The 16,872-nt window shown below is 35.8% G+C and overlaps 1 protein-coding gene across 5 annotated transcripts; it reads right to left on the bottom strand.

The window, feature by feature from the left end:
* Window positions 1-1,503: 1,503 nt before the first annotated feature.
* On the bottom strand, window positions 1,504-14,018 carry LOC110454041. 5 transcript variants are annotated; one of them, XM_021503367.1, is made up of 9 exons: window positions 13,850-14,018; window positions 8,796-9,312; window positions 7,802-7,855; window positions 6,954-7,413; window positions 6,113-6,300; window positions 5,479-5,767; window positions 4,980-5,106; window positions 4,356-4,486; window positions 1,504-3,866 (listed from the first exon to the last, which is right to left on the bottom strand). In XM_021503367.1, exons 4-9 carry the CDS (start codon window positions 7,182-7,184, stop codon window positions 3,732-3,734), a joined length of 1,101 nt encoding a protein of 366 aa, XP_021359042.1. In that variant the 5' UTR covers window positions 7,185-7,413; window positions 7,802-7,855; window positions 8,796-9,312; window positions 13,850-14,018; the 3' UTR covers window positions 1,504-3,731. The 5 variants fall into 5 exon arrangements, with proteins under 5 accessions (XP_021359042.1, XP_021359041.1, XP_021359044.1 ...); XM_021503366.1 differs by lacking the exon at window positions 13,850-14,018 and having other exon boundaries at window positions 8,796-10,864; XM_021503369.1 differs by lacking the exon at window positions 13,850-14,018 and having other exon boundaries at window positions 7,787-7,855; window positions 8,796-10,864.
* Between the last annotated feature and the right edge of the window lie 2,854 nt (window positions 14,019-16,872).

The following is a 16,872-nucleotide window of genomic DNA, read 5'->3' on the forward strand; positions in this document are numbered from 1 at the left end:
ACCTCACATGACAAAATACTAGATTTCGGGGTTCCTCAAGTGTTAGGACCACAAAATACTACCTGTACTCCAAACCGATTGGAGAGATTTGTCGTCGCCATAGCCTTCGCTAGCATTGCTATGCTGTTGACACACAAATGTATGTGGTCAATAAACCACAGGACAGTTTGGATACAATTTCAGAAAATCTGATGTTTGTCTGGCAGATATCAGTATCTGAATGAACGCCAATTGCATGCAACATGCTAACGCTTAATCAGGAAAAGACAGAACTACTCGTTCCCCAAAGTGTCAGCAAACAACGGCTCTCCAGCTCAAGGTTGGTGCCAGAACTATTGAGAATGTTCCAGCTGTTAAAAACCTATGGGTATACGTTGATAGTTCACTGAACATGGAGAAACAAGTGAACGCAATTGTCAAATCATGTTACTACCAACTCAGGAACATCGGCTGTATTTGGCAGTTTATAACTGCAGATGCAAGATTTTGGTGCATTCACTTGGTACCTCTCGGTTGGATTATGGTAACGCCCTGCTCTGTGGTATATCTAACAAATTAACTAGTCGTCTGCAGAGGGTCCAGAACACTGCAGCATGGCTGGTTACTCGTACTCGAAAGAGAGAGCACATCACACCTGTGCTATATTCATTGCACTGGTTACCTGTACGATACACATACAAGGCACTTAATGTAACAACTTCCCACAATCTGATTAAAATCATATCCTTCGTTCTCTACGTATCACGTTAGGATCTGAACAACCCCGGTTAGAGGTCATGTCCCGATGACCTCGCTCTGACGAATACAATTAAATCCATTGACCAATCAAAAGGCTCCTTTCATGAGGCCTTTCGGTAGTAATACAAACATGGCGTCGAAAAGCGTAGTTGACAAATCCGTGGAGAACGTCTTAGCTTATTTCAGCGTTAATGACTTAAAACCTTAACAAAGGGAAATGTTGGACTGTTTGTTGGAGGGAAGAGACTGCATGGCAGTTTTACCAACAGGATTTGGGAAGTCCTTACCGTACCAGATGCTGATTCCAGTGCAACGTGAAATCTCACAAGAAGATACCGGGAAAATAATCGTCTGTTGTCCATTGGTTGCATTGATGAAAGACCAGGTTGAGCGCATAAAGAAAATTCCCCGTGTGTCTGCCGAATACAAAGGTTATTATTTTTATTTTAAGTTTCTATATAATGAGAGAACTTGTCCGAATACATGCATAAGCTTGCATATTTTTGAAATATAAACTCCATATCGTGACATCGTCACGACGAGATATCTGTAAGCCTACTACTGTTACCCGACTTCATATTTAATACTACATAATTTTCTTACGTGTGGTACAGTCATAAATTGCATACCACACTGCTTCCATAGAAACTATAGTCATGTATAAAAAACGATTCCGGGTTATTTTGCCCTAAAACTTGTTTGTCCCACAAGTATTTTTGTCTTGGGTAGTATAAACCCACTTACAAAATTCCGACTTCACTACAGATGGCGATGGCTTGGCTAGTGGATGCACTTAGTGAAAGTAATTTTCCAAGAACTATTTTATATTGCCATTCCATTAAGGATGCATCAAACATATACAGCTATTTGAAAACTGAACTGCCTGAATGTGACATGCTTGATATGTTTCACTCTGAAACACCCGAAGAGAAGAAAACAAATAGCATAAAGGAACTTCAGACTGCGGACAGTCAGTTGAAAATGGTGACTGCTACCAGTGCTTTGGGAATGGGAATTGATGTTGTAGACACCCATAGCGTTATCTTGTACTGTGTGCCTAAACATTTGACCGACATTATTCAAGAAATAGGACGTGTAGGTCGTGATTGTAAAAGTTCTGTGGCCATGTTACTATACAACTCTTATCACTTAAATAAAGTCGACCCTGATGTAAAGGAAATGTACAAAACACAGAACCCATATGACTATGAAGCAACGGAACCACACGTCCCAGATGACGATGAAGCAACTGAACCATACTACCACGATGTCTAACAACTGGTATGGTAACAGTGCTAATTTCTCATTTGTACTGTGATTTATTTAGTAAGGAATTAAGAAGTGGTTACAATTAATATGTATACATGATGAACCTGTGTCGAATGGAATGTGCAATATCCGATCAACACCTTTACCACTGAGCCAAGGCGATCCCTGTACTTGTGTCGAGAAGTGTTTGTTCAATATTGAACTATCAGATGACTGTGATAAGAATGCTAGTTTAATGATAGATTGGGTGAAAATATTTTGATTTAATAATTATTGACATGTTGATTGCTGCATGTAGTAAAATTTAGGAATTCATGACAATGATAACGAGAACATAATAAAGAATGACTTAATTATACTTTCACTTTGTGATTAAGTTATTTATTAATTCGCCGGACACAATCAGATCACAGTCTCATCGTTAACCAAGCCTTTATCACACAAAATCCCAAATATTAAACTTTGCGGTCAAGAACCAATACAATTTTATCCAATAAAACAATCAAATCACAGACTATGAATAATGTTGTTTAACATCTGCTTTACTACACAGCTGCATTGGGGTCATTTATACATGGTGATCATGAGAGCTACAGAAGAAACCATGGTTGACTTGTATGTCAAGTACATGTTTATAACCTACAGTTTTCTTGGGTAATAAAAGGTCTACATAGACCAGAGCAAAAAGAACTGTTCATATTTTCTGATTTCGCAGTCTATGAAATGCCACAACTGGTTTATGTCTGTGAATGAAAGTGCTGAGTCCTTTAAAGCAATGGTCAAAATGTGCCTATGTGCTCTCAGTGACTTGCGTCTTAAAGTTCGGCCATCTACAAAAGAAAATGCTGAAATTTCAACAAGATCTTTGAAAACCTTCTTGACATCTTCAGCATAAGTTGGTAGCTTGTGAAATCCTTTGCGGATTGAAACATCATTGATGGCATCAAAATGTTTTGCAAAGTTTACCAAATATGGGAACTCTGCAGATCGGGCTAGTATACTTTCTTTGGTCTGAAAGCCGGAACACGTTACTTTTGCTGTCTCTATTCAAAAGTTCCACATATTCATCAAGACCAAGATTTTTGTTCTTGCCACCCTGCAAATTGATAAATCGGTTTGCAATTAATCTTTCATTCATTTATGCATTTAACAGACCTTCAGTCATAGAAATAAGGTGTACTGATCCAATGCCATATTTGATTTTATTTGTAGTATTGTAGATGGGTAGTTCATACTTTGCTGATCTGACACTGCGTTCTCCATCACCCATGTCAACAGATGTGTCCAGATTCTTTTGTAAGAGACACAGTTTGAACAGCATACGACAGTAACTTTGTAACTCATCTTTGTCCTTTGTCACTGTGCTTTTCGTTGTTACTACAGTTTTCTTGTGGATTTTCTCTTCATAAACTTTCAAACTACCAACATAGGCATACGTTTTATCACAAAAATGGCATCTGACACGACCATTCTCAAGGTTAGAAATCCAATAATTTTCTGGGTGCTCAGGATCTGTGACAATAGCTCGAAGAACCAATAACATCAGTTGAATTCTCAAAAAATGATTTTTCCATGACTGATTGACAAATGTTGTTGATCCAATTGATTTTCATTTCATTTGAAAACTGGTCTAAATCATCTGGTATTGCCACACTGTCCTCGAAATCATGCAGACCAAACTCCGACAGGAATAGCAGACAACACATGGCATCTAGTATAGTATATCATAGGAATTTGTACGCTCTGTAGGAATTCTTCACCTCACCCTTTACATTTCTGGCATTCAAAACATTCCTGTAGTAATACATTGTTCCTCTATCATTTCCAGAATCTGTGCTGAAAGCTAGTCTACAAATTGCCTGAAAGAGAATTGATTTCATCATTACAACAAAATCTGACCTGACAAATTATTTATTATATTACAAGAGACATGAAGAGAAGTGATGTTTATTGTCCAAATAAACCCATTACAGTCATCTACTGACGGTGTCAGTTCTATAATGTTGAAGGCAACCAGAGTACCTGGAGTAAACCACCAACCCGCAGCAAGTAATGTGTAAAAGAGACCTTATCTTTACATAATGTTAAAACGTTTTTGGAAGGCTTTCCTTGCCTCGCTTGCTGTCCTATGCCCATGTTCACGTGTAAACAAAAACACTTTTTTTTTAATAAATCAATAGCCTGAAATTCAAATGTTGACCAAAGCTTCCCTTAGTAACCCCCTTTTTAAAGGTTTTTGTCTTTGTACAAAGTCTGTGAAACATTGTTTACATTTCAAAATTACCCAATTTTTTGGGTGGAATGGAAAATGTGAATTATTACAAATAATGAATAATTATCATTATTACCTCAAGGAAATTCATGAGTCTGTGAAAATCCTCTATTTTAGAAATGAAACCTTCAAGTCTATCTGAGGCTGTTTCACCATTTGACAATGCTTGCTGTGCACCCTGAAACCTTTCATCTGTCAATCTGTCACCTTCAAGGAAATAAACAAAAAACATATAGCAAGGGAATTGTTGTTAAATTGAAGTATAGTTAAAACAGTCTATTTTTGGCACAACAGACTTAAAATTGACTTTCCTTTGACTTATATTATAAGGCCACAGAGAGATAATGACATATCATATGAGTATCATTTTGACACTGAGCCAATCACTATGGTGAAGTCCAGCAGGGAAGCTACAATTTTGAATTTATTTTTGTATGACATACCTTGTGATCAAATCAAGATGTGCCTCTTACATGTTTTACCTTACAGCTACTATCCTGGATAACATTTTTAAACATCCTCCAATATTTTTAAGTCCCACAACCATTTCTTTAAAAGCTTTAATAAACTGGAATTTGGCAATTTCTAGGAAGATTATACTAATCTGGGCTTGACTGCTAGTGTTTAGCAGAATTATTTTTACTTTCATCAATATGCCTTTAGAAATCCCTATCAGCAGATTGTATATCTTTTCACTTACCACCAAATAGCAATGGCTCTTTGATTTCATTGTTGATATATGGTACATACTTCTTCTGAAGGTCTTTCAGCAACTGTATGACATCTGTTGTCTTGGTCTCGTTGCAATCAAAAAGTCCAAATGGATACTGTGGTAAAAAACAATCATAAGATGTTACACATAAACATCTTCACATGTTTGCATGTGGTGACATATGCATGCAGACAATCATATTAAGAAGTAGTTATTACAAGTAATACATTATTGTCACCATGTTAAAAAGCAACATACTTTTGAATGACTGAACTTGAAACCAACATGGACAGGCCATGTCTTGTAGACAAAAAATAGTAAATTCAATGAGAAGTTGGATATTATTTTTGTCTTTAAGTTTCAGAAGAGTAACATGTACATCATGCAGTAAAACACAGGTCAATCCGTTTGAATTTTTATTATATCAGCAAGCATAGATTGGCAGTAAAAACTAGTAAAGTAGAACTATAAGTACATGTACACTTACCTGAGTAGTTTTCAGTCCTGCTTGTGTACTGTATTTGTGGTTGAGATGCTTTGGATATATATTTTGCAGCAAACATGTCAGCTGGGGAATGTTAGCTATAACAGATGTTGCTACTATAAACACCAGCTCGGCTTTCAGTAATTCTTGCTCCTTAGGCGAAGGTAAGAACTGATCCAGTTTTATGTCGTGAAAAGGCAATGGATTACTTGGCACTGGCAAAACTTTCACTCTGTCAACGACTGCTATGAGGTTGAAAAGGTGTAGGGAAATTGTTTGCTGCTGTGATGTCCTAGAATACAAAAAAATACAAACAAGATAAAGTACTTAAGTTTACCATGTTTGAATTAGTCTAATAAACACGATCAATTAAAAATCTGTCACATTATCCTTACACTGAGAACACCAATCCTCAATCTGATTAAAATCATATCCTACGTTCCCATCCTTTCCCTTCCTTTAATTTGTGACAAGCACTTGGCCGGAAGCCAGAAGTTTACTATTTTTTATGTCTTAGCTATGACTCGACCAGGGATCGAACCAGTGACCATATGCAATGAATGTAAACTCTTTGCCAACTGAGCTAACCAGGAGATCATAAAAACATATACAAAATGCATATACAAAAAAACTTTACCTGAAAGATGGAAGAATATTCTTATCCCAGTTGTCTCCAACTAGCTGGTACTTGACATTTTCACCAATTTCCCAGTCTTCTTTTAACTTGATAATCTCAGCATCCAAGTTTTCTTTCCATTTTGCCAATAATCCATGCACTGATTGAGGAGTCATACTTATTCCAAGTTTAGCCAGTCTTGTTATATCCTGTATTACCAAAATAAATAAAATAAACATTTTATTTCATTTTAGCAGAATAGACAGTAGCAATAAATTAATTGTTTCACATGCTATGTTGATATGTACTGTACAGTTTATTCCAGTGTCTGAACAAAAGCTTGATGGTATACATAGTTACTTCTGATTTTAATATTAACAAGAGGTAATATAATCTTAAGTGGAACAGAAAATGCTTAGCCATCTAATACACACATGATTTTACTTCTGGTTTTATATTGAACATTCTGTCGTTCACTATAAACATGATAAATACAGGATCACCAAAGCAAATCTACAGTTTATCAGTCTTTTCTAAACATTGAAGATATAATTGTATACATCAAGTTTCTTGAAATGATTTTGATTACTTATTCTATAAGAAAAAGGGGGATAACTCCGTCAACAGTCCAGCAAGAGTTACGATTCTTGTACACTGCTATCAGCCTTGATGTGCTGGTCATGTGTACCACGTGTCATGAAGTTATCTCAATTACTTTTAAGAGTTATGCTTAAGACAAGAAAATGTGATGGACGGACGGACAAAGCGGTAAATATATGCTCCCCGAAATTGAAATGAAAGTCTTCGGGGAGCATAAAAAACAAAAATACAATCAAAGTTATTACTGTAGGTGTAAACATACGTGTGCTGTGCATCCTCCATGCACAAGTATAAATCCAACTTGATAATGCAAAGCTGACATCTCTTGACTACGCCCGTGCAATCCTGAGGCAACTGTGTGCAAGATATGTAGGAATTTCTTGCCAGACACTTGCATTGGTATATCACTTTCAATGGCAGAAACCACTTTCAATATATTTGGTGCTCTGATCTGAAGTTCTTCATAAAATTTGTCCCATGTAAACTCCATCATATTTCCATATGTCTTGTTTTGCACCAGAGTTACGTTTGTAGAGTGCTTTACTCTCCTCAGATACTACTGATCTTGCTCCATCCACTACTTCACCAGGATTTGAAGCCACCAAGATTTGAATAACAGATTTTGCAACGTCCTTTTTTCTAAAAATTGCTTTGCATAGTTTTTTTTGGGTGTCGTCAGTTAACAGCTCGGATCTCTGTCCACTAGGATAGGAGATGGAAATCTAAATTGTAAAAATATAAACTGTGATCAATACATGTATTTTCCCTGGACAAAAAATCAAATCTGCATTAAACAATTTATAAAACAATAACTCTTTACAAATATGAATTGTACAGGCACAGACAAATTATTACTACAATATGTTAAATGTAGGTCATTCAATATGACTTTAACTTGCCACATTTCTTACATGTGCTATAATCACAATGATACATGTACCTTATTGACATTATATTTGTTTTATTATCATCATCAATTGTAAATAATATTAATATATATCCTGTGAAATATTAGCAGGACAATTATTAGGATTATTGGCTTACACATGTTCAAATTGTAATAATTTAAAATTATTGATAAGATTCAGAACTAACTTATAATCTTTGTACCTTTGATTCTCCATCTCACCAATGACTCAGACTATAGGTGATGTACCTTTCAAACTGATTAAGAAGAATGCAAACAAAATAATTGAACTGCAACAAAGATCAAAAACAAAACTAAACTACTGAACAATCAATAGGAAATTCCATTTCCAAAAATAGACAAATCAACTTTTCAACTTTAACTAGCATAACAATTCCTAACAACATCTAAACTATATCTAAATGCAATCATGCAAATTAAAAAGAACAACATTTGAAAATATTATCAATTACAGAAATAGAATAATTCCAAATGTAAAGCAATTAACTGGTTTGATTGATTGACAGTGTATACTAGTTATGATCTAAGCAAAAGTTCTCAATTAAAATTTACCATATATCACATACTCATAGAGAGACATTCATTGATTATTTGCATGAAATGCTTCCTGTTTGATACATACATATACACTGTCCAAGTATTGAGTTGATTAAAATTCTTTTTTTTTTCATTAAACAAAACAAAATAAAATAAAATAAATGACATGCTTATTTAGGCCATGTAAAAGAAAATCTCAGGTTCTCAAATAAATAATTCTAAAAGTGGCACGGTAGATTTGGGTTATGTTTTATCATTTTATTTTTAGAGTTTAAAAAGACAGTTTCTGAGTCATCAGTGTATTCAAAACGATTTATTCAGAATAAAACCACTGTCCCAGTAATAAAACATGTATACAGTGTTCCATGTACTTCTAATGCCTGAATCACTACTATAAAACAATAGCATGAGTGAGGACACTTGTTAATTTTTGTCTGTCATAAAATTTTGCCCCTAGAAGTCACATTTCAAGATTTGTCTATATGGGTTGAAAAATATTGGATGAATTTTTTGCACGTGTCAATAAAAAGGTTTCATCGACAGATATTTTGTCTATAGGGCAGCTGTATCCGAGAATGAGATACTTGTTTTACTTGGCCTAAACATGTTTAATTATTGGTTCAATGTTTTATAATATACCTCAACTTCTCCATGTAACTCTTGGGTTGGAACTGTTTCAAATGCTGTTCCTAATGACCTCGTGGCAGTTCTCTTTGGTTTTGTCGACTCAGGGATCCTAGTGACATTTGTGATATCAGCAAAAGCAGTCAGTTTTACTTGTGTCACAACCTTTATTTTCAGTGGAGGGTGTGATGATGTACTTATGCATTTCTTTGTTTGTTGTGTTTCAACTGGGCTTCTTATCATGCGTTTGGTGACAAACTGTCGTCGGGGTGAAGGCATGTTCAATACCGCTATTGTATTGACATTGTTGAATGTCTCTTTCATCTTCTATTGTGTGTCTTTAATATTTTGTTCCAACTTTAGATGACAATCACATTGTCTGAAGCACTTTTGACATACACCGTTATTTGTGTCTTTAACTTCAACGTGAACGTCAAGAAATTGTTCAATGACATTTCTCCGCTCCGTGGACAGTTTCAACTTACGATCTAAGTATGTCTTTTGAACAATACTTCCATCTTCACCAGTCTCTCTTTGCATAAACGCAAAACCACATAAAATACATATATTGTCTAATAAATAGGATTTTTTCGGTGTATCAATAACACCAACCACGGGCGCCGGCATCTTGTTTTGTTTCTGAAAACTGCGTTCGGTTGTTCTCGGATTTTATCATATTGATGCGAACCATCGCGAGGCAATCGAAGCGCTGGCACAATTTTGCCAGCGATAATTTGATTGGAGGTTAGAAAGGTCACCGGGTCATGACCTCTAACCGGGGTTGTTCAGATCCTAACGTGATACGTAGAGAACGTAGGATATGATTTTAATCAGATTGCTAATTCCCCAACATTTTTTAAAATATATACCAAACGTTTTTGGGTCATAACACATTTATTTTAAAAGATTGGTTAATGGAGAATACTAGATCGAGCTAAATTGTCGACTTGAAACTGCTATGACTTTTAACTTATACAACCATGCCAATATTTAGAACCGGTATTTTCTCGAATATGATGAGACACTCATGAGAAAAATACGTACCCGTGAATTCCCAATACTCAAAAAGAAAAGAAAAAATATGGCAGATTGCGAAATACTTGCCCAGTTAAATCCTACGGCTTTGAATTCGATAGGTCTACATCCCTAATTTGAAATCCTTTATTTCAGATATTCGCGGAAAACTACATGAAGGAATTTCTTGTTAACATTCAGTCATGTCATATATCAGTCACCATATTTCCGTGACGATACCGACACTGAATAGAACGCAGTAAGCCGAGATAATGACGCAGCTGGCATATAGACACAGCACAAACAGGGCGCTAGAGAAACTAGTGTAGGAAACGAAATAATGTACTGGTGTAAATAAGATCGCAAAGCAAATGAATTAAGAGTAATATTTGAAAGGTGTAATAACAATATTCGAGGGATGCAATTACAATATTCGAGAGGTGTAATTACAATATTCGAGATGTGTAATTACAATATTCGAGAGGGGTAATTACAATATTCTAGAGGCGTAATTTCAATGTTAGAGAGGTGTAATTTCAATATTCGAGAGGGGTAATCACATTATTCGGGAGGTGTAATTACAATATTCGATAGGTGTAATTACAGTATTCGAGAGGTGTACTTACAATACTCGACAGGTGTAATTACAATATTCGAGAGGTGTAATCACAATATTCGAAAGGTGTTATTACAATATTCGAGAAGTGTAATTACAATATTCGAGAGGTGTGATTACAATACTCGAGAGGTGTAATTACAATATTCGAGAGGCGTAATAACAATTGAGAACGACAACTGAACAAACTTGACATAGCTCATAGTACCATACAGAACTTGCAAAAAAGTATAGAAGCGGCTAACTCAACGTGTAGAAAATATCGTAAATTGAGAATTAAGTATACAGTCCCATAGTGTGAACATATGCGTTAGATCAGATTCAGTGGGTTATTAATATACCTGGCAGTTTTACTAATGTTTTAGTATTCAATCTGATATGGACTAGGACCTCCTGCATAACGTAAACATAACACTACATTATACCGACATGAGGTGAGTACATTGTCTAATAAATACACTAATGTATACTGAACAGTGACCAGATGATTATAGAGTTTGGTTCATGTTTTATCAATACTGTTTCTATTTAACTCTGTTATAAACCTACTCCTATATAATCAATTGGTAAAGTCATTACACTATTAACAATTCGAGATGACACAAAACTTATCAAGGATTTGTTAACAGGATGTCGATCATGATAAGATATGTGTGGGGTAGCTGGAGTGATGTAGACGGCATCACGTAAACATAACACTACATTATACTGACATGAGGTGAGTACATTGTCGAACACACTAATGTATACTGAACAGTAACGGGATGATTTATATAGTATATTTTTCAATTCGAGAGTACAAAAAACGTATCAAGGATTGGGTTTGTCGATCAGGATAAGATATGTGTAGGGTAGCTGGAGTGATGTAGACGGTATCTGTTGTCACACACGCACACCTGCCTCACCAGGTTTCCTTCTGTACAGACATAAAATAAGCAATGTTGTTCTTACAGTTGGTTGTCACACTGATAAGGCGGTGTGCAGTAGGGTGGTTGATTACAAATCAGTTAATTGCTGTCTTCTCGCTACAAAGAAATGGCACAAATCAGCCACCGTAATAACCAGCTAAACATAAGACAGGTAACACCAAAATATCTTGTCGTGTATACAACAGGGATGAGAAAGCATTTCTATATTGTCGTCTGTACACGACAGCAGGGACCAGGAAGATTGTTGTGGTATGTGCAGGTCAACAGGGGCGTAACAAACGGGTTTTCAATGTGTAAGCCCAATGATGAAGTGTGCTGCCTTCGGCAGCACCACGACGCGCGTAGCGCGATGAGGGGGAGGGTGTGGGAGGGGGGTTTCACCCTCCCATTCATGGGTGTCTGGGGGGTCTCCCCCAGGAGAATAGTGTTTTCTAGATTACATGAGACGCGTTCTCCCTTGTTCTGGCGTCAGTTTTAATGGCCATTTTAAAGCAAGAAAATATCGTTTTCCCCTATTATTTTACAAATATTTTGCTTCTTTTTGGGTACGTAGGAATTGGTACTTATCTACGCCAATTCTATTATGGAGTTCGGTAACATTATTCCACGGAAAAGAAAAATCTAAAATCATGTGGATTTTGGGATAGTTGTTGTAAGAGTGTGACGTTGCTCCTCGCGACTGTGACTCCGGTTGCGCAGGGATATGAGACTATAGTATCACAAGCTAGCACTAGGAATAGTTTAACATTATGTACATAAGAACCGATATACTGGTCAATGGGTAAAATATAAAGCCATGGTTTATGACCATTCCATATGTATTTTGTATTAATAAAGGGGATAAAAATCATAGGAACAGTTTATTTCACGGGGAAAACTAGAGTTAGTGTTTGGGTACACCGATAATTAGCAAGACTAGAGTTTCACTGGCGCGATTACCATGCCGAATGAATATGCTACCCTCAGTTCTACATTTGTTAGAGACTTTGATTGCAACGAAGCATTTTAGTTGGCGGTCTTTATAGCAGATACAAAACATCTGTCATTGCTTTTTAATATTTTACATCATATATTCTATGTTGCGTTTATATTATTTTTATTTTGTCAAAAATGATGTGTAAGCCCGGGCTTTTTTGCTACATAGGTTGTTACGCCCCTGACGATACATCTACAACAATAAGTAGACGTTGACTCGTTAATAGTAGCAAATATGTGTTCAATATGAATTTTATATACCGACCTACATATACAGAAACTACACAACTAACAGTGAAATCAAGCACATTACGTTTGAAATAGTGCGCTAGCATTGAATACGGAAAAATATAATTTCGTTTATAATACCGTACCCGGAGTCGGTCCAAAGATCAAGAATACGAATAGGAACTTATATATGTGTATATAATTATATAACGAAATATTTATTTTTATTTATTTTCCGAGCATTAATGCTACTTGATTTTAACATATGTCAAATATAGGTGACGGGACACGATAAAGAATCCATATTTTATATGGATAATAATATGCATAATTTTGCCTTTTACCCGTTAACATAGGAATAGGCAAAATGGGGTGGGGGAACGGAGTTCTAACTTCAAGTGAGCAAAATTGCAAAATTGTTACCGGGAACCCCACACTTTTGTATGCTTACCAAAACGCATATATACTTGGCTGTCTTCTGTAAAAGTTTTATAAAATTGACATGGGTTAGACAGTATTTTTGCTTGTAATTTAATGCATTTGTTCGATGTAAAATTTAAAAACGGCATTTTGAAGAGAATGGATGGCCACTAAAAATGCATAAATTTAGCAAATATAATTGTGTTTGTTTTATTTTTGCTTTTGATAGTACATTACATAATCTTTTGAAAATATTCAACTTGGTGGTAACTTTTGTTTTGTAAATATTGTACAAAACATATTTTTACTTAATTTCATTATTTGGTGGAAAATTTCAGTCAAGTGGCTACCTTTCAGCTCAAATATCTCAAAAAGTAAAACGAGAACCCCCTTTTTTCTTTTCATATATGGAATCTACGTAAACAATTCAAGAAAATAAGCCTAATTAGAAAAGAATGACATGGGTTTTACCAAAAGGATGGACCCACCTTAATTAACAAGTAAAAAATGTTCAACTCTACCACTTATTAATATAATAATACAAATAATAACAATAAAATGTATTCATTGAGGATAAAAACCTGATTTAGCCAAAGGCTAATCTCCCTCAGGATCTATATGAATAAAATATGTTAGTTTTGCATAGTATTTCTTAAAACATAGTAATATGAATTAAACATAAATGACATCTAAAATATAAATTATGAGATTGCTGAAAATATTACATGCAATTATATAGTACAATACATCAAATATCACAGAAAGCATACATCTCATGCTTTGAAGGTCTGATAATAGTTGAATGGCCGGAGCCTTACATACAAGCATGCTAATATAGCAAAGTATAAAAATTGCGAGGATACACGCTAATATGGTGATGACCTTACATCATTTGGAAGTGCATTACAACTCACAACTTGATAAAACAAAGTGACCAGTATAAAAGGTTGTCCTGGGCTTAGGAATGTACAACATAATCTGTTCAGCCCGCCGTGTAGCTCTGGAGGGGACACTGTTCACATGTTTAAAACAAGAACATAAATATTAAGGAGCAAGTCCGTGTACACATGTTAGGATCATAACAGACTTTCTATAATTTATATACAATTTAAAAGGCATCCATTTCAACACAGAAAACATTTCTTTTGAAGGAGTTTCAAATTGAATATCTAAAATGAGACGTGCTGCACGTTTTTGTAATTTATTACCTGCAATAAACCTGTCTTTTAGTTTGGGCGTACACATTAAAACCTATATCACACATTAAATATATGTACATAAAATCCCGGAATATGATCCAGTAAACGATAAACTTGAGTTCTGTATCGTTATGGTTGTATGATTTAAAAGATAAGTAATGAATAAATTACATGTACTTTGTGGCCAACGGTACATACACAACGTAGTTTTAGAAAACAGTCGACCCGTTGACATCGTCAGGGGAAATACATACACGCACATTAGATGTTTTAAAAGCAACGAAGGAATTAAAAGATGCCAAGCAAGATTTCTTAGAGTATTTGAAACGTGTAGAAGATTTATTTATAGAATAGTATTCAAAAGATTGAATTGAACTTGAGAACACCGAACACAAAATAATGAACACATAGATAATTGCACAGAACGATCAAGGTACGCAAACAACTTTGAGACAAGCCAGGTTTAAGGTGCAACATTGTAGTACAGGTGAATTAAAGCATGAAACTAAATAAACGGTTGGTGTTTACATACCGATATGTATTGTAATTGATATATTTGATCACGTATTTAGATTTTGACCTTTTTTCGTGTTATAGCTTTTAGTATTGTACTAAAAGTCCGACAAATCGTCCTGATGAAAAACTAAAAGATTATTGAACAATTCAACCTTCAGACTATGCTTATGAGGAAAGGGCAATGTATGAACAAACAAATATTGATATGGAGACCACGGAAAATGTACAAGAAAACATAAATACAATGTCATCTGATACACAAATGATGATACTCATTTTGCGTACGCCTTGTGGTTTTGAAGTGTCAATTTCCGTGTCTTGTGCATATTTTAAGTCTAGAACTATCATTATTGCTGTGATGTAACGCGCTTCAGAATAACTTTGCATATTTGATAAGGTTGTATCAACGGAACGTCGGTTATCATAGGCGATGCACGTTTCCTGGGTCAAACTGTCACAGCAAAACTGATGCTCAATTTTCAAACATGGACTATAAGACTAAGCACAGTGCGTAGTTAATATTAAACTCCAATTCGTTATGTCGATACAGTAACGTAGTAAATATTGGTTGATTCATGAAAAATGAAAGTTTCTCAATAGATTGTAACTTGAAATCACCTGCGAAATCGTTACCTAAACAGGAACACTGAGATGGTCGGGAACTATGGGAAATCGTTACCTAAACAGGAACACTGAGATGGTCGGGAATTACCTAAACAGGAACACTGAGATTATGGGGAATAGATGGTCGGGAATTATGGGAAATCGTTTACCTAAGCAGGAACACTGAGATTATGGGGAATTATGGGAAATCGTTACCTAAACAGGAACACTGAGATGGTCGGGAATTATGGGAAATCGTTTACCTAAACAGGAACACTGAGATTATGGGGAATTATGGGAAATCCTTACCTAAACAGGAACACTGAGATTATGGGGAATTATGGGAAATCGTTAACTAAACAGGAACACTGAGATGGTCGGAAAGTATGGGAAATCGTTACCTAAACAGGAACACTGAGATGGTCGGGAAGTATGGGAAATCGTTACCTAAACAGGAACACTGAGATGGTCGGGAATTATGGGAAATCCTTACCTAAACCGGAACACTGATATTATGGGGAATTATAGGAAATCGTTACCTAAAGAGGAACACTGAGATGATTGGGAATAATTGGAAATCGTTACCTAAACAGGAACACTGAGATGGTTGGGAATTATGGGAAATCCTTACCTAAACAGGAACACTGAGATTATGGGGAATTATAGGAAATCGTTACTTAAACAGGAACACTGAGATGGTCGGGAATTATGGGAAATCGTTACCTAAACAGGAACACTGAGATGGTCGGGAAGTATGGGAAATTGTTGCCTGAACAGGAACACTGAGATGGTCGGGAATTATTGGAAATCGTTACCTAAACAGGAACACTGAGATGGTCGGGAAGTATGGGAAATCGTTACCTAAACAGGAACACTGGGATTATGGGGAATTATGGGAAATCCTTACCTAAACAGGAACACTAAGATTATGGGGAATTATGGGAAATCGTTACCTAAACAGGAACACTGGGATTATGGGGAATTATGGGAAATCCTTACCTGAACAGGAACACTAAGATTATGGGGAATTATGGGAAATCGTTACCTAAACAGGAACACTGAGATGGTCGGGAATTATTGGAAATCGTTACCTCAACAGGAACTCTGAGATGGTCGGGAATTAAGGGAAATCGTTACCTAAACAGGAACACGGAGATGGTCGGGAATTATGGGAAATCGTTACCTAAACAGGACCACTGAGATGGTCGGGAACTAAGGGAAATCGTTACCTAAACAGGAACACTGAGATTATGGGGAATTATGGGAAATCAATACCTAAACAGGAACACTGAGATGGTCGGGAAGTATGGGAAATCGTTACCTAAACAGGAACATTGAGATGGTCGGTAATTATGGGAAATCGTTACCTGAACAGGAACACTGAGATTGTCGGGAATTATGGGAAATCCTTACCTAAACAGGAACACTGATATTATGGGGATTTATAGGAAATCGTTACCTAAAGAGGAACACTGAGATGATTGGGAATTATTGGAAATCGTTACCTAAACAGGAACACTGAGATGGTCGGGAATTATTGGAAATCGTTACCTGAACAGGAACACTGAGATGGTCGGGAATTATGGGAAATC

The sequence above is a fragment of the Mizuhopecten yessoensis genome, unplaced genomic scaffold, assembly GCF_002113885.1.
Source record: "Mizuhopecten yessoensis strain PY_sf001 unplaced genomic scaffold, ASM211388v2 scaffold7643, whole genome shotgun sequence".
NCBI lineage: Eukaryota > Metazoa > Mollusca > Bivalvia > Pectinida > Pectinidae > Mizuhopecten > Mizuhopecten yessoensis.

Coding starts and splice junctions, on each gene's coding strand:
- LOC110454041 (XM_021503367.1), bottom strand. CDS start 7,184: ATGATGGAGTTTACATGGGACAAATTTTATGAAGAACTTCAGATCAGA. Junction 5,768..6,112: donor AATATTCTTCCATCTTTCAG/GTAAAGTTTTTT, acceptor TTTGTATTCTAG/GACATCACAGCAGCAAACAA. Junction 4,487..4,979: donor AGAGCCATTGCTATTTGGTG/GTAAGTGAAAAG, acceptor ATTTCCTTGAAG/GTGACAGATTGACAGATGAA.